The sequence below is a fragment of the Mizuhopecten yessoensis genome, unplaced genomic scaffold (assembly GCF_002113885.1).
Source record: "Mizuhopecten yessoensis strain PY_sf001 unplaced genomic scaffold, ASM211388v2 scaffold716353, whole genome shotgun sequence".
Taxonomy (NCBI): Eukaryota; Metazoa; Mollusca; class Bivalvia; order Pectinida; family Pectinidae; genus Mizuhopecten; species Mizuhopecten yessoensis.
Genome location: NW_018480074.1, coordinates 535,086 through 553,145, shown reverse-complemented (window position 1 = coordinate 553,145; position 18,060 = coordinate 535,086). Strand labels below are relative to the sequence as shown.

The 18,060-nt window shown below is 36.3% G+C and overlaps 1 protein-coding gene across 1 annotated transcript in view; it reads right to left on the bottom strand.

Annotated features, from left to right (window-relative positions):
* Window positions 1–18,060, bottom strand: part of LOC110443581 — a 230,151-nt gene that overhangs the window by 128,311 nt on the left and 83,780 nt on the right. Inside the window, exon 8 of the mRNA XM_021487872.1 lies at window positions 282–448. Within this exon, the coding sequence (XP_021343547.1) occupies window positions 282–448 (167 nt within the window). The remainder of the gene's footprint in view (window positions 1–281; window positions 449–18,060) is intronic.

Genomic DNA, 18,060 nt, shown 5'->3' with positions numbered 1-18,060 from the left:
ATAACACAACACCAAGAGCACTATATGACTCCATATCTTCTTTTTTTCATTTTAACTCTGTATAGGAAAGTAAAACACTTAAAATTGTCAATGCACCAAAAAAATATGGCATAAAATTAAATTCTTCACTGTTGAAACATTTCTGTGAGAAAAAACATGCTAGCTGTCATTTTTCCCCACGGCAAAGATTCAGCAGATAGGTAAACACTGGCATTACAGGAAGTGACATCACAGCAAAGGAATTGACATCACAATGAAGGAAATGACATCACAGTACTGACCTGTGTCTGTGTATGATGGAGAGGAATGCACGCCCGTCCCGCCAACTCTTGCTGAAGTTGTTGATCTTGACTCCGGGGTAGCCTTCCACTGTTCGCCGACTCCATAGCAACAAGGCCTCTTTGGCTGTGATGTCCTCAGGTTGCCCAGCGACGACCACATCTGACACCTACAACACAAGGCAGGAACATTACAAATATGGCCAACATTGTTATAAACTTTTCATGCAACATTCATGAATACTTGTGACCCATCAAAACAAAGATATGATATGTGCATGTCATTATGGTGTTTTTTTCTACCATTCCGTTTTATTATTTAAGCAAGAATGAAGAACCCAGACCATTTTCAAAATCCTACAAAGCAATCTAGGAACAAATTGTCAACAAATACCATTCACACTGAAAACTATTTTGATGCCATTATTTTCAAAATTTAGATCAAAGGCAGAATAATCCCTTTTTCCATAAGATTTAACATGCAAACAATCATAAAAAAAAATAAACAGTGAGTATAAAAAATTCAAGACAGACATTTTTGCAATGTCATTCACAATACAAGAATGACCCAACTGGTTTATTGAATAGGACCAGCGCTGTCTTGTGGCAGGACATTTAGCTGGGTATATCCTTTGAACATGCAACAAGCAATGAAACAAAATACTATAAATGGTTATGCTGTCGTAGACTATAACCATACCAAATAAGTTCATCTCCGTTTTACCTATTTGTACCTTAAAATGATTAAAACTTCACAAACAGCAAAAAAAATTGTTTCATCTACCTATTCGTCAATGTATTTCTTGAAGTGCTTCTGTTTACGACAAAACCAACCCAGCAATACCTGTTTGTTTTAGTTATTTGTTTAAGCCTGCCAAGAGTGTACACAATGAAGCCCCCAATATAATAAGCATCCCATATGACTTTCCTGGTCGGTATAGCTGTGTCTGAAAATCTGTGTTTACGGCATTAGTGTCTGTGGGATAACCAGATACCCTATAACTTAATGTAAAGTAATCAAAATGAAAGAGAAAAGACAATAATCGTGAATATCATTCCTGTTATCGGTGACAAATGTGCCATTGAAGGTGATTCGACCCTCATACCACCACAGACAATGTGTGGTCGAATCAATATACGATGTGTACACAACATTTGACCAGGGCGCCAGTAATTGGCTTTAGAAGATTGTTTGTGCACTTTAGTGAAAAGTGCCACTTTAAAGCCAGTGTCGCAAACTGTGTGATAAAGATGTCTCCCCCATATCGGAGAAAGTGAAAGAAATAACTCTTTCCTATTTGCCAATCTCCCGTAGGGACTGATTCTTGTCAAATTACACTAGTGAGATATGGCAGACGATATCTAGGCCATATTTCCCGCCCCAGACGGCCCATAGCATCACATAACAGCCGTAAATACTAGGTAGAAAACTTCATATCATCGTAGATATGATTAAAGGGAAGTGTGCCTAAAACCTGTCATTTACAAGTGGAATGGGGGTAAAGATCAACCTTATTTCAATATAGACGGAAATTGTAAATTCAGGTGAAAAATCCATCTAAATCTCGTGTTTATTTATGCATGTCTAGACAGAATTATTTCAGACTCTAAACGATTATGAATTTAAAACATCATAAAAAATGTCATTGCTATTTTAACACTGTAAAATTTAATCTAGTTTTTCATCCTCCTGAAGATTTCCAATGCTGACTTTGGCCTGTTAATCAAGGTCACAAGTCAGAGGAGCAATCAAACAAACAGTTTTTGTTTTGGAAATTTATGAGAAAAAAATACAACTTGGACTATATAGATATTGAAATGGATAATCTTTAGAACAGCAATGTACACAAAATACGTATTTACTTATAAACTATGAATATATTTCTTTAACAAAGACCCAGTAAAACATTCTTGACATTCAGATTAAATATCAGTGATCATTTCCACCTTGTTGTGACTGCCAACAGCTCAGTGTGTATCCACCCTATATAGAGTAAATAGATAAGACCAACAGTCCCTGTGGTCAAACGTCCAGGTGAAGAAATGTGACCAGGGTCACCAATATATGTCTCCTGTCTCAATTAGGTAAAGGAATGGTCAGTTTGATCAGTTTTACTATTCCACAGGATTGGACATTTGGACAACACATCTCATGACCTTGGTATCACCTCATGACCTTGCTATCAACTTGGAACTGTAATATAAGGTTTCTACCTTTCTGGTACACACAATCTCATAACTGGATCCACAAAAATTCAACATGCAGGTATTAACTGTTCGAACATACCTGAACATTAAAACGTGTATTTGTCTTGGTGAATACAGGAAGAGACAGTCTAACAATCTCTATATACTTGTTAATAACATTTTGTCCATTTTAACTCTTCTGGTAAGACCATCTCTCTAAATAAACCACATGTCTAAAATTACTGTCTTAATAATTAAACCACCTGTTTATAACACCAGCCATCCATATTAATATATCTTGATGAGATACACCTGTCTAAAGAGACCGTCTTTCTGAACGAACAACCTGTCCAAGGAGACCAAATAACCGTCCAAAAATAAACCTGAACACTTTTTGTTGGGAGAGACTACTTGTCAAATTAATGTTAAAGAAAAATCTTATACGTTTAATGATCTACAGTAAACATTACACCTTAAAATGTTATTTCATTTACACAAAATAAGAGTATCACAAGACAAGTTGTTTACCATTGTGAGAGTTTTAGTACAAATATGTGACACATGTTTAATGTCGAACGAATATGATGGAGGAAACATCCATTACGGCCCCCTCAACACTTAATCATTATCACATCAGTGATTTAAGATCTACATTATTTATAACAAATTGCCAAAACAAACACAAAATATAAACCAGTAAGTAGATCAGACAGACCCCACAGCTAAGTCCAAATTTTGAAATAGACTATCTGGCTTAAAAGGAGCCATTCAAAATAATTTTGTTTAAAGAATAGTATTAAATTATTGAATTTATAGGGAAAAAACTTTATGTCTTAAACGTTTTATGGATAATAACATTTAACGTAAAGTAAATCCATGCTTGAACACAGCAGATTATAACATCTGAAGCTAAAGGAATTGCTGAACAGTTTCAATGTGATACTTAAACTTATTTTGCGATGTTGACACAGCAACACTACTAGGATGAACAGAAAATAATACAGCAACACTGCTGGGATAGAGGTTGTAAAAATATGAAACAGAAACAACACTGGGATGGAGGTTGTGAGAGGTTGACACACAGACATCATTAGAAAGGAGGTTGTGAGGTGTGATGTGACACATAAACACCCCTGGGATGGAGGTTGTGAGAATTTGATACAGAAACACAAATGGGACAGAGGTTGTGAGAAGATGACCTAGACACCCTTGTAAAGGAGGTTGTTAGAAGTTGACACAGAAACATCTGGGAAGGAGGTTGTGAGATGACAACACAGAAACACACCCGGAAAGGAGGTTGTGAGATGATAACACAGAAGCACCCCTGGGAAGGAGGTTGTGTCACGTGATAACAAGGAAACACCTGGGAAGGAGGTTGTGAGATAATAACACAGAAACACCCTTGGGAAGGAGGTTGTGTCACATGATAACACAGAAACACCCCGGAGGAGGTTGTGTCACATGATAACACAGAAACACCCCGGGAAGGAGCTTGTGTCACATGATAACACAGAAACATCCTTGGCATTGATGTTGTTAGACAGAGGTCAGACGGTTCTGGGAAGGAGGTTTACTCAGAGCAGTTGCAGTACACATGAATTAGAGACGCTGGAAATGTTCCCACTTTATTAGAGAGTGGTGCTCTAACTCTACATTATGTAGTTATTACCACTGATGCTATTCCGTGCCATTTTAGATGTCAACAGAGCTAAAAGTACAGTACAAGCTACTCATTGTCAATTATGGTTGATGTACCAATGAACACACCCTTCATTGACACCAATTTATCTAACAACCTTTGTGTTGGGAAGCAACTCATATTACTTATCTCAGCATACCAATTTACTAAAACAATATTCATCCATTGCTTGCAGACTACGTACTGCATGTTTTGATATTTTTAGTCAACACCTAGAAATGTCTGCCTTTTCTGTCCAAAAGATAAAGAAAGTCACCTCCCTAAATGAGCTACCTTGAAATGTACACATACCCCCCTTCTCCTCACCTACAAAGCCATTATCATATTTTTGTATAACCTATTTACAATATCATTATCCTGACGAGACCATCCCAGGTCTTCATTCATTTACCAGTGTGTTGATTCATGCATAAATATATACTGGTTTGTCATACACGACCCTCCATTGATAAATGATTTCTGTGTTCAGCCATGTCATGACATTTAAACATAACTATTAAAAAGTAAATGACTGAAATTATATCACATTTTGATGTATTTTTATTATTATATATTTTACCCCTTTTACAATTGGGATCTTGCAAAGATTTTTCTTTTGGCATTCAATAACACACACATACAAATTTAATGTAAAATACTTTATTATACTCAAGCACATTATCATAATTCTTCCCGTTTCAGATATGTATCTTGGCTAAGATCTTGATAAAACACCTATGATATCTATGAATATTTTTTATGCAAGAGCAATTTCTGAAAAACATTACCTAATTTGGGTGTCCTAAATTTACAAAACAGAACAGAAAATACACAAACACACCCCGAAGTTATTGCGAACTGACAAACTGAAATTCCGCCCAAAAAACAAGAATAAAGGATGATCACGGCTCATTGTGACGGAAATATGTCAAAACGATGACCATGGTTCAATGACCCCATGTTATCAGAGGCCATGACAAACCATCATAACACATCAGGGCTAACATGGGCCCTTTAGGGGAGCAAAGCCATTTAAATACAGGACAGGCAAGGTAAAAAATACATACGTAAGCCAATGACCTATTTATCTATCAAATCAACACACAAACATTTGCATTAGGGTAGATAAATAATACATTTTAACCCAAGAAACTCTTGAAATTATATCGCAAAATTTTTTGAATGTGAAGATGTTTGAACTGTGAAGATCTAACTATTTAAAGTTTTGCAACCAAACAGTTTAGCGTCACATGCTTCATGGACAGCATTTGGTACACTTTAAATAGTTCACTTCCCCACATAACAATTACATTCCAAGACTAAATTCAGCATTTATTTGTGTTCCCTTGACTTAACATTGCACAAAAGCACTAAGAAATGACATTCTGACACCAAGTTAAGCCATCTCATTGTCATTATGTGAGCTTACAACCGAGGATGTTAGGATAGCGGTCTTCGTACAAAACGTCACTGAATCGTCCCGTCGTAACATTGTCATGTTGCCCTTGTCAAACAGAGATCAAAGGCATACTCGGTACAAAGTTGGGAGAATCGCTCAGACAGGTACGCCATACAGATGTGTCATTACATTTGCTTATTCTAATTAGCATAATTAGATCTGTTCTTCACGAGTCTCCCAAGTTCAAATGAGGAAAACTGTCCAAGACACGAGGGAAAGTCTTTTTAAAGAAGCACACGAGGGAAATGTTTCAATAAATATTCATTTCGTCCTTTTATTACATTCAATGACCACTTAATATTCATGGTCAGTATCAGCTAAAGGGAATGTTTCTCAAGAGGCAATTACAACCACTGGACAATATACTGAGGTATATCACAACTACTGGACATAACACTTTGTCCATTAGTGTTTATCAACAGTTTAACAGGAAAAAATGACAAAAGTTTCCATCAGCATGATTTAAATTAATTACATGGACCAATAGACCTTATGGCAGTCCACTCTCCAACCATTGTGCTCTTTTATAGGTCAATTTCCTGTAGGATGGTCAAGCGTGATGGCCATAAGGAATTTCCTGTGTCCAGTAAAATTTGTATGTAGATGGTTCAATTTCAGATTTGGCATGGACCTATTTAAAGACACATCAACTACCATTTGGATTAAATGACCATTGACCTCTGAAAAACCTTAACTCATTCACCCCTAAAGTTTCATTTGAACTTGACCAAATCAAAGACTGGGCAAGTCCAGTTATGATATATTCAAAATCATTCACAGGACAAGTTTATGTCTGAAGGATCAAAGATTAGAATTGAAGAAGGAACAATAATTTGTCTCCTTGAATCATCATTACTTTAGACATTCTATTTACTCATATTTAAAATTGCAAGTAATTTCAAGTTAACATCCGTGTAAACGTGAAGACATGTTGTAGTTTTTCGGTGTAATCCAGTTTTTATCACACGGCATTTACAAGTATAAGTCCCTACATAGGAAACACTGTATCAGTTAATGGAGTAATTAACATCTAATATCTCAATTTCTGACAACTTAAACCAATGGTGTGACATTTGGCCCTGTGCCTGTGTGGGTCATGTATGGCTAACAAAAAACTTGGACTATCCATCACGGCAATAATGACAAGCTTCTTGGTGATTGCACTGTTATCTTGCATCAAGTCTGACATGATCTTTGTGACCTCCGACCTCTGAGATCAATAATCTCCTGGCTATCCACCCCAGGCCAGATCTCTAGGTGCCAGTATAGCTCTAACAGGGACTTACAAGGAAGGCCTGTTATCACTAATAAGGATTCACAACTGCCTGTTAGCTCTATTAGGGGATACATTGTATCATGACCTAAGAGGACATCCATTCTTTACAGGGGTTGTCACTTTAAGGTAATTAAAATCATCAGCATTTCTTTCACTTTCCCACAGAGGGAAACAGACAACACTAAAAAAACTTACAGTTACATCCTTACAGAAGTGAAAAATTGCACCAAGGAATTTTGACACAGATAAGACCACATCCAGAACTAAAACAATGAACGCTTCACACAATTTACAACACAGAGGAATTCGTCTAAGTGACTGAAAATGTTGATGGGCCAGAAAAGTGTATGAAAAGCAAAACTCAGGAAAATTCTGTCTAGCTTAATCAATATAGGTATCATTAACCCATTCACCCCTAAAGACACATTTGAACTCTTCCAATTTAAAGGTTGGAATAGGTCATTATGAAATTTCAGGGGTGAATGAGTTAATAATAATAGGACATTATAGGACTCCTTATACACTAAGTAGATTTTGTATGTCCTTTGCACCAAGGTTTCCTCTATGTACAAGTGTCCTTTATACACAGGTATTCTATATACACAGGTGCCCTTTCTACAGTTATCCTTTACACATATATATCCTTTCTATACAGGTATCCATTTTACAAAGGTATTCTTAATACATAGGAGTCCTTATTACACAGCTATTGCATCTTTTTAATTAGCCATCCTTGTCCATCAGATTATTTAATCATACTAGACATTAAAGCAGGGTGTTTATCCACGTTTTTTCTCATAATTAGTTGCAACATCTAATGCAAACTGAAATTCATACCTGCCAACAAGTAACAAACCTTGAAGCTACCAAGTACATGACACAACCCTAGGGCAAGATATTCACCTAATTTCCCTCAACATGACAGAAATTAATTGAGATTAGACTACATGTGAACGGCACAGAGATCTCACGGCTGGTAAATCACTCTGGCCTACACATTACATAATTCAACTTCATTGGGCACAAGCCAGATCTCTGCGTCCAAACTAGCCTGTTTAGTTACTTTTCAAAACATAGGACTCCACGGGAGCTAAAACCCATTTTGACATACATTATTACGATACAGCCTTGACCGTTATCTCAGCAGAATCCATCTAGTGCATGTTGCGTGCATGAGCTACTAATTAAAAACATGATCATAATACTTCAAATATATTTTTTCATCAAACTCTACATAATCCATAAAAATATGTTTTTCTTTTATCAAGCACAATAATTTTTTCGGCGGTTACAAAATGATCAGTGTATGAGGAAATATATTTAAGATATATATCTAACAAAGTGACAAGAAATTCACAAGCATAACATCAAATAAAAACGCTTTTAGCCAAATTTATGTAAAGATATGGAATCTGTCATGTTTTCAACTCATAAAGTTTCTCAATCTCAGAGGGAATAAAATTATTTTCTATACATCGCTGAATATATTGACATATTTCTTACAATAGTTGATGACCCTGTGACCTTTTCTCTGGTTAAACATGACAGATAGCTTCAGGGTCAGATCACAGTACAAATCCACTGTCTACAAGGTAAACAACAGCTCAGCAACAATTCAACCTAACACACCTGTTGTCAATTTCATAACTTTTCATCAACTACAAGTTTCATATTAGGACTAAAAACGTTTTCTAAATAAACAAAAATAAAATATCTTCATGCATGCACTGTTAAATACACAAAAATAATACTTCTCTATTCATAGAAACAAAATGAAAATGTTTTCACATCTTGCTCCGAGCCAGATTCTAAAGTCACTCTACCATGACCAATTGTTAAAATTACACTAAATCTCAGAGCTACAATGAGCATATAAAATTTCTAGTATTTTTTTTTTTTTTCAAAACATTAGTTTTTTATTGACACTTTAACTGATATTTTGAGTTCAAATGTGACAAATAGTTATACAGGTAAGTACTAATTAGGCAAGTCCTTTGTACCTACGACAGATAAGGTGTATATGACACAGCAGAACAGGTCAAGTAGAAGTGTAGGAGATGTGTATTAGTACACTAATGAATGGGGTTAGCTCTGTCAAACCACTAAAACACTAAATAATGACACAGGCACTGAATGATCTGCATGTCAAAATGTTCTAAGGACTTCCAAAAAAAAAAAAAAAAATTTTAAAACATCCTCTATGTATCTTTTCAAAAGTCAATAATAACAGATAGATTTTTTGTTCTAATGTTCAAACTTTCAATCTATGAACATTCCGGCAGTGACATATGTATGTAAAAAGTGCAAAAATTTCTATTCCGAACCATTTCTAGTACACATGTAGGCTTGGCTATATAAAACATCTAATTATGGCCACTTGATGGACAGGGCTGACCAAATTAGGCATTGGTCACCCCAGAGGAATGCTTCAATATTTACCTTAGGTTACTCATTGTGATTCATGTTTGTGACCTCAGAAACAAGACAGCCTGCATGTTAACACTCAATTTCTAAACAATTCAACAGGGTTACTCTGAAAGCATCCTAACAATATTACACAATTATCACATCTTGAAACTTTAACCTCAAATGTTGATAGCTATTCATAAAATACTCTTTTTATATATTTGTGTCTTTTAAAGACAAATCTGTAACCATGCAATCTTTTTCTATCACCCAATACATACCTCCCCAAGCTTTGAGAATAGAAAATCTATTTCAAGTTAACTTCCTATATTATTCTTTGAGCAACAGAAACAAGTTTATGGGTATAATGCTAATAGCCCTCTAAAAATGGACGTCATGCCACCCTCTAAGCTGCCAAGACGTCGATCATGACACCCGCCCGTTGAACAGCCTCTTGTGTCTGAGTAGGTACTCAAACTGACCTACTCTAAACCCTCATCAAACTTATCATACCTGTATAATTATCATACCGGTAGCACTAACTCTCACCAATAACGTACCTGTTGTTCAGGTTGCTCCTCTATGCTACAAACATTGGAAACATCCTTTCTACTACCATCCAGGGGTGCTTTCCCCTTTAGCTTTTTCTTCTTCTTTCCGAAACAGCCAAACATTGCGAAAAATTACTCCAATCCTTGAAGACAAATTAAATCCATTTTGGCTTCACATGAGAACAGGTGTAGAAAGATATGTGACCATAGCATGTGTACTCCATTCGGGTACGATAACATATTCCACTTGAGCGAAGATTTCTTCATTCATTCAAACCTACACTGGGACCCTGTTGTCTACTCATCTATCCGCTGTGTACATAATGGACTAGCACCTGACACCGTTTTTTATGTCGTCCAACATAAAAGAATATTTGATTTAAAGCTCCTGTCGAAAAAAAAGTGTAGTTTTGCACTTTTAAAAATTTAACTGCACGAAACAAAAATATCAACACTGGCGTATTTCTGGACACTCCCAAGCTGCGGTTAAAGCCATACACACATCAACAATTAGCTCCGAAATAGGTCGAGGTATTTAAATGCTTATACACACGGAGTAATCCTGCTCATTACCGAGCTCAGGCCAGCCCGATACAATACCCACTATACCCTCAACGCAAAGAGTTCCTGAACACAAGACAATGTCCTAAGCAGGATGGCACCGCGGTAGGTTTGAAATGAACTTCGGTGTTGTGTATACACAGCCAAACTTCTGTAATATAACCTTTCCAGGTCTCGTCCACTCTGGACAGAGCATCCACTTCAGGTGTGTCCATCCATTTGAGATTGCGGTGTGGTCCCTACTGAATACCTGTGTGATAGGGATCACTACCTTAATCTTGACCCAGTAATTATGTTGGCCTGATGGGTTCTGGTCGACGCCCACACTCCCGATGACACGGGGATTAACCTTTATCACCGGCTATATATATATATATTGTACAGGTATAACACACTCATATGTCACAGTACATTTTTCAGGGGACAATAAATAGTTGATGATAGTTTGTACTGTGAACATTTGTTCAAAAGTATCCCTGTTCACACATAGCCAGCAGCTGGCAGATATTGTCTATCTTACATGTTTTCCTTCACTGATGATTAAAACCAGGGTAAGGTATCTACCTGGACAGGTAAAAATTGATTATTGATCAAGGGATCAGCGTTATCCAGATATCATGGCTATCATCCCCCCCGACTTAAAATTCCTGATGCACGGAGAACTTGGACCTGCACAATTAGGTCGTCTCCACCTCCAGTTCTCTATCCCGGTGTCGGATCACCTGAGCGTTGTTACCTGCCTGCTGTAGAATTCTCGTCAAGATTGTGACTCTAACTCAACCAGGTATAACTGATTGACAGGCAGACAAAATCTTATAAGGAGTGTCCGAATCAAATGAGACTGTTACCTGTCTCAGATGACCTCAGTACGACTGACCAATTAATTTGTTGACTCCTATACGTAATATCTGCCACTGGTCACTTCCTTTCCAACTGACCACATAGACAGAGGTCCTAAATTTACCTGTCTGACCAATGACCTGTGATCATGCACACTTATACACCCTCAGGTGGATCTGATAATGTCCGAAAATCACCTAATGAGGTAATCTAGCTAAAATGTGAAATAATACCCGGTATGTGTAGTTAGGGAAATATTTTAATACTCTCAATGCGATGATTTCATCTAAAACTGACATATACACTAGCTCCAGTTTGACCACTAAGTGTCTGAATATCACATCACAATTTTATCAGTATCTAATATGTCATACAAAGAAATCGGAACTATGCATATGTTCCTCCATAATTGTCCAGTAGTTTGAATTTCTAAAGTTTAAATAGGTCACAACTTCAATATTTCAAATTCGTTTTCTACCAAAACTGAGGTGAACATTCTCTCAACGTTTGCATATCCATCTGTTGGGATATGTGTCCTCAGATTGCCGATGTCGGCAACCACATTTCGCACGACCACCAATTCCTACAGAATTATCTCATATCAAACAGCTGTGTATAGATATGGATCTCGAATCCACCTCCAAGTAAAATTTACACTCTGATTAAACTTTATCTAATCTCACATGTCATATTATAAAAAAAACGTCTATTTCAATTTGCATCACATCACATACAGAGCTAGCATAACAGCGGCATTGTTTGTGGGTGTAGATAGATCCGCTAATATTTCCATCGGTTGTAATCAGAGCTTGTACACAGGGCAGTCATGGCACACGTTCAACTTCGCACAATAATGAAGACTTCACTTTAGCTTAAATCACTGCACAAAAAGTCGTATAACCCAACAGCGATAAAATGTAATCGTAACTGCAGTGGCTGTGTTGTAAATTATGTAACATCAACGAAGGATTTCACCTCTCAGCCATGTTGTCTGTCATGATGTAATTCCAAAGGAAATCAAGGCAAGACTACAAACTTTTAAATATTTCCTGGCCAATCGTTTGAATGTCACCCATGTACTGTTGTGGAGGTGAATTGCCTTGCCAGGTTTAGACAAAAGGTGCATACAGGGACATCATGATCATGGAAGTTTTAAAATTCAGTCACACATTTTATTTGCATGATGACCTTGTAAATTATTCCATTTTATCCATGATACACTCCTAATTAATTCCTTGGCTTATACATGAACCTGATCAGGTAAAATCTGATCAACGATGTCTGGTTAATATTCTTGTGGCTTTGTCAAAATTTCTTAATAATTGATAGAACCGCTTTCACAGATACAGCGTACGACTCTTCATTCAAGCACTCTGCACTCCAAACAAACAGAAAGCCCTTCATCCCAGACTTGTATAAAGATAATACTAACATGCAGATAAACATATACACAATGAATGTATATGCCAACTATGTATATATATAATTGTCTGCTGGCAGAATTATTTTTATCAGCATAGTCAGCTTACAGAAAAATTTGCAAAATCAAAATTTATCAAAAGTGAACAAATCTTAAATTTGACTGTAGCATATTCTTTTCATAGATTCTAAAATATTGCCAATTTCATTGATTAAATTCTTTCATAATTCTGAATCAATGTTAATGTTACTCAAATATTTTTAAAATGTTTGTGTGTTAAGCTGAGCAGACATAACATTATGCTCCATAGTGGCAGGTAAATGGGATGCAATTAGCAGTAATGTGGAGAGGGAGAGTGTGGGCAGATAGGCTGATCAGCCCCAACAGTAGCCATTGAACACTCTCTACACTTATCACACCTTATCCAATCACCGCTGGCTAATACACAAACAGTGGGCAAACACCTATACACACCGATAATGGTTATACAAATTCATAGACATCTGATAACAAACATCCGATACAGAACAAATGTTGTTACGGTAAATTTGAATGAAAATTGGTTCTGTTCAAATCAGCAATGAAGAATTACATAAAAATCATGCCCTATGTCATTTCTGGGTTGGGTTCTTTGATTTTCTCGTCTGAACACTTTTGTTTTATGAATAAGGTAACCTTGCCTTGTCAAACATGACTTAATGATTACATCTATAAATAGTTTAATTAAACCTTGACACACTTGACTGAACAGTTACATCTATAAATAGATTGTCATACTCTTTTTTTTTTTTTTAGACACACCTGACTGAATTATTACAGCTATAAATAGGTACAATATACATTATACCTTGACACACATTGCCTAATTCACCTTTAAATAGGTTAATTGCATCTAGACATGCAAGACCGAATTCTGATGAATTACAAACAGGTAAGACTGTTTTTGAAAATTGTGTAAAAGAATTTGGTTGATATTTACAACAGTAAGAATTAAATATCTTAACTCATTCACCCTTGAAGTTTCATAATGAACTATTCTAACCTTTGAATTGAAAGGGTTCAAATATACCTTCAGGGGTGAATGAGTTAATATTGCAAATGTTCATGCATCAATCAAATCAAAGTCCTCAAATGTTACAAAATTTTCCTTTTCTGTAAACAAGAACTCTTGTTTTTTTATAAGGGATTTTCTATTGTGTTTCAAAGTGATAGATGAAATAAAGTGTTCACATATCATTTGTCCTACAATTACCCTTGAAATGTTTTTACAGGTCAGTAAATATGTCCCCATTTTTTAGTATTTTAGTGTATTAGCTTTAATTTGCATGTGTATTTAACAGGAGTTGTGGGTCTAGTGTCTCAGGTTACGGAGCAAACAAAAAGAACCGGTTGTGGAAATTCATACAAATCGTGTCAACACGAGATCTAGTCACATCCGTAACCACACACGGACAATACCAAGTGATGTTGGAGGGAGAAAACAGCACTATGTGTAGATTAATAACTTTTCTCATAGGTGTCTTCATTTTGACGGACAAATTTACTTATCAAACGAATGGAATTTTGCCAATAAGAATCAATGCTATTTTTGTTGACACGGAGCATTCTGACATTCAAATCTTTTTAACAATCAATGCATGCACATGTTACCACATGTCTGCAGTATGGTTTAAATTTGATTTAAATGATTAACATATAATCAATCATAGATAATGATCTAGCCAGTATTTACAAAGTTGTTAAATCATAAATAAATCTGGTGAAAATCCAGGTGAATGATCAGAGAGACATTATATCCAATTTACCTTGATCACAGGTGTACAAATAGTTCCACTACTCCCAGACAAAGTAACTAAACCATTCCACTACTCCCAGACAAAGTAACTAAACCATTCCACTACTCCCAGACAAAGTAACTAAACCATTCCACTACTCCCAGACAAAGTAACTAAACCATTCCACTACTCCCAGACAAAGTAACTAAACCATTCCACTACTCCCAGACAAAGTAACTAAACCATTCCACTACTCCCAGACAAAGTAACTAAACCATTCCACTACTCCCAGACAAAGTAACTAAACCATTCCACTACTCCCAGACAAAGTAACTAAACCATTCCACTACTCCCAGACAAAGTAACTAAACCATTCCACTACTCCCAGACAAAGTAACTAAACCATTCCACTACTCCCAGACAAAGTAACTAAACCATTCCACTACTCCCAGACAACGTAACTAAACCATTCCACTACTCCCAGACAAAGTAACTAAACCAAACTATCATAGGCACTTCAGAAAACATGATATCTCTACCAGTAGTACACAAGTACTGTTTACATGATTCAATGCAGAAAAAAATCAGCCGTTTGAAACGAGGACATATCAATTCCTCAGCTATAAGTGCGGTTCATTATTCCCGAGATCATCTTTATTTTAGGTCAATAACTGTAATACATGTGTGTATCTGCAGGTGTCATCGGTGTATACCAGACTGCGGTGTATACCTGTGTTATCATTATCATTGACATTCCAGCCTCCTCTCTCCTAACTCCTTCACTTACACATACAAATATTTTGAATTAACATAGATAACATTTGTCTCGTTATCAACTAATCATTTTTATAACTTTATAAATAAGGAAATTATTGATGTTGCAGCTTGAAAATTTGACACAATATTGGTGAGAACTACAACCCAGCTGGTCCAGTGTTATTACTGACCCTATGGTGTATACATACACACAAACACCAGCCCACACAAACTGACCCTCTTATACCGTCAGAAATTCACCAAAATATGAACTAGCACTCTTTATTTCTGCTGAGGTAATATCAACTGATCTCTCATCTGAGACCAACTTGTAAAATATTCTATGTGTATGTCTACCAGTACACAGACATTCTCAAGGGTGTTGGTGGAATGTTTATCCAATATCAATACATGTTCCTGGCCAATATATATACTGCAGGTTTGAAGTCTGCCCAACACAAGGAAATATACCAGCTGTACAGCAAGTGGAACTTACGCTTGTATCAGTCTTCCCTTCTAACAAAACACATACTTGATCCCCCCCCCCCTAACCTTGTTAGTGACAACTCATTAATAACCTCATTTTGAAGAATTTCTTTGCTATGAACCTGTTTTTACAGACTACCTGCCTTGATTGACACTTTTACTGACAAAAAGGCAGGATCTAGGCAGTATTTTAGCAGACAGTGTCGAAGCAAGGTCAAGACAAAGTTTAAATAAGGTCGATCGAGACAAAGTCTTAGCAGAGTCCAAAAAAATCCAAACATGGTCCAGACAAAGTTTAAACAAGGACGAGAAAAATTCTTAGCAGGGTCTGGGCAGGTGATAATTGTTCTTTGGTTAATAAAACAAAAGTCCAAAGATGACATTTTCATAAATTTTGAATCTAGCATTGAAAGATTGTGCTTGGGTTCAAAGTAATCATACTTATAAAGGCAACACATGTCAGACACTCGATCATAGAATTTCACCAAAAAGTTGTAAAGAATTGGGAATTCAGATTTATGATGTTCAGCTGAAAGGGCCTTTCAACGGCTGAGCGTTAAACTTTAACCAATAGGTGCAAACACTCAAAGAATACATGTAAAAATTACCAAGTAAAGTGGCAAAATCTGCACTTGGTTCACTCTTCATCACTTACAGCCTCACTTTCAATTTCAATTTCAACAGCCTCACTTCTGATACAAATTAAAGGGCCCCCTTCCAGTATGAACAACTCCTTATGTCTTCATCACACTCCTGACCAGACCACCCTGTGGTCAATATATAAGGCTGTTGGGCTGGACATATGGGGGTCTGCTGACCATCATTATTATAGTGGTCAGCATAAATTGACCAGTCTAGTGATCATTCATAGCCAGGAAAATGCTTTTTATCATATACAAATCATTGATCACAGACGTAGGGCAACAGATTAATTTTTCAATCAAACTGACATTGCCAAATTTCTTTATTCCCTTCTTTTTCCAGTAGGAGGAAAAGAAAATATTTATTTAGCACCACTGACCATCTGACCATTGGCCAGTTTGATGGTCTGTATCAACAGATGATTAATGACCTATAACAGCTGGTTTGTAATAACTTCTGATTAAATACAGACCCATGTCAGAGGGTAGCAAAGCCAAGCTAGAATAGCAAGCCAAGCTAGAACAGCAAGCTTATCACAGTTTCCTCCCTTGAGTACTCTACAGCATGATAATCTCCGTGAACATTTTTGAAAATATTTTTGTAATTTCTCAAATATTTTTATTTCCGGTTGCATTAAAATTAAATCTTGTACCATTAAATCAAAAGCATAGCAGAAATACTGTTGCATAACCCTTCACCAGTTCCAGATAACTTACACATTATCTCAAAGTTACTGTAAACATTCTTTTGATAAAGACAAGATAAATATACTAAAATACATCAAACAAGCTTTATCTATCGATACCAATGTGTGGAAATCTTAAAATTATATGAATACAGCTGGCATATCTCATATGAATACCTCTTAGAAAAAAATTGAAATAGCTTTACATATATAAATCATTCTTATGTGACTTAAAAGAATTTAAAAATCCACTGGAAGCATCTTTTTTAATTTCACTAAAAAGTGAACTGAAATTGTTACGGCTAGCTAACGATAACAAATGACAATTACGATAGTTATACCAATAAACAACCCAAATATTTCCAAAAGAACTTTCTAACTTTCACTGCTGGAAGATGATAAGGCCCAGAGATGAAGAGACTGTTTTGCCCTTCTCACACTGGAGGGGCTCCCCCTAGAAGATACAGAGATATTCACTCGTAGTTTTATGTATCATGAGACAGGGAGGGATCTTGCAGTAGATGATGCAGTTAAGTGCACCCTGCTGATACGGAGGCTGCAATAGACTCGATGAAGTTTTCCCTGAAACATCACATCTTCAGAGGACTGGTTCAGGCTCGATCATCACCTATTTATAATGAGCTCTACGAACATCGAACATCGACAAAAAACAACCCTAACAGCTGTCCCGTCCCCACTCCTCACCTGATGAAGACTGATTGAGAGGTGTATCTTTCTATAAACATCATGCCTCTAACATCTTTCTGTTCATTTTCTTTTTCTATACTTATAAGCATTAAATACACAATAGGAATTGTTTGTTTCAACCAAGAAGCTGACACCGTCTTGTTACTTATCATTTTGTATTTTCAGAATGACTCACTTCATACAATACATAAACTCATTGTAATGCTTAACTTAATTGTTTTCTTATAACAATAACTACATATTATATTTTTTTTAAACAATACAGAAAGATTGATTTCACAAATTTGCTGTTAGATGTCATGTTTTTTGAGGAGGGGGAGACAGTGAGGCAGATTGTGATAAACTGCCCCCC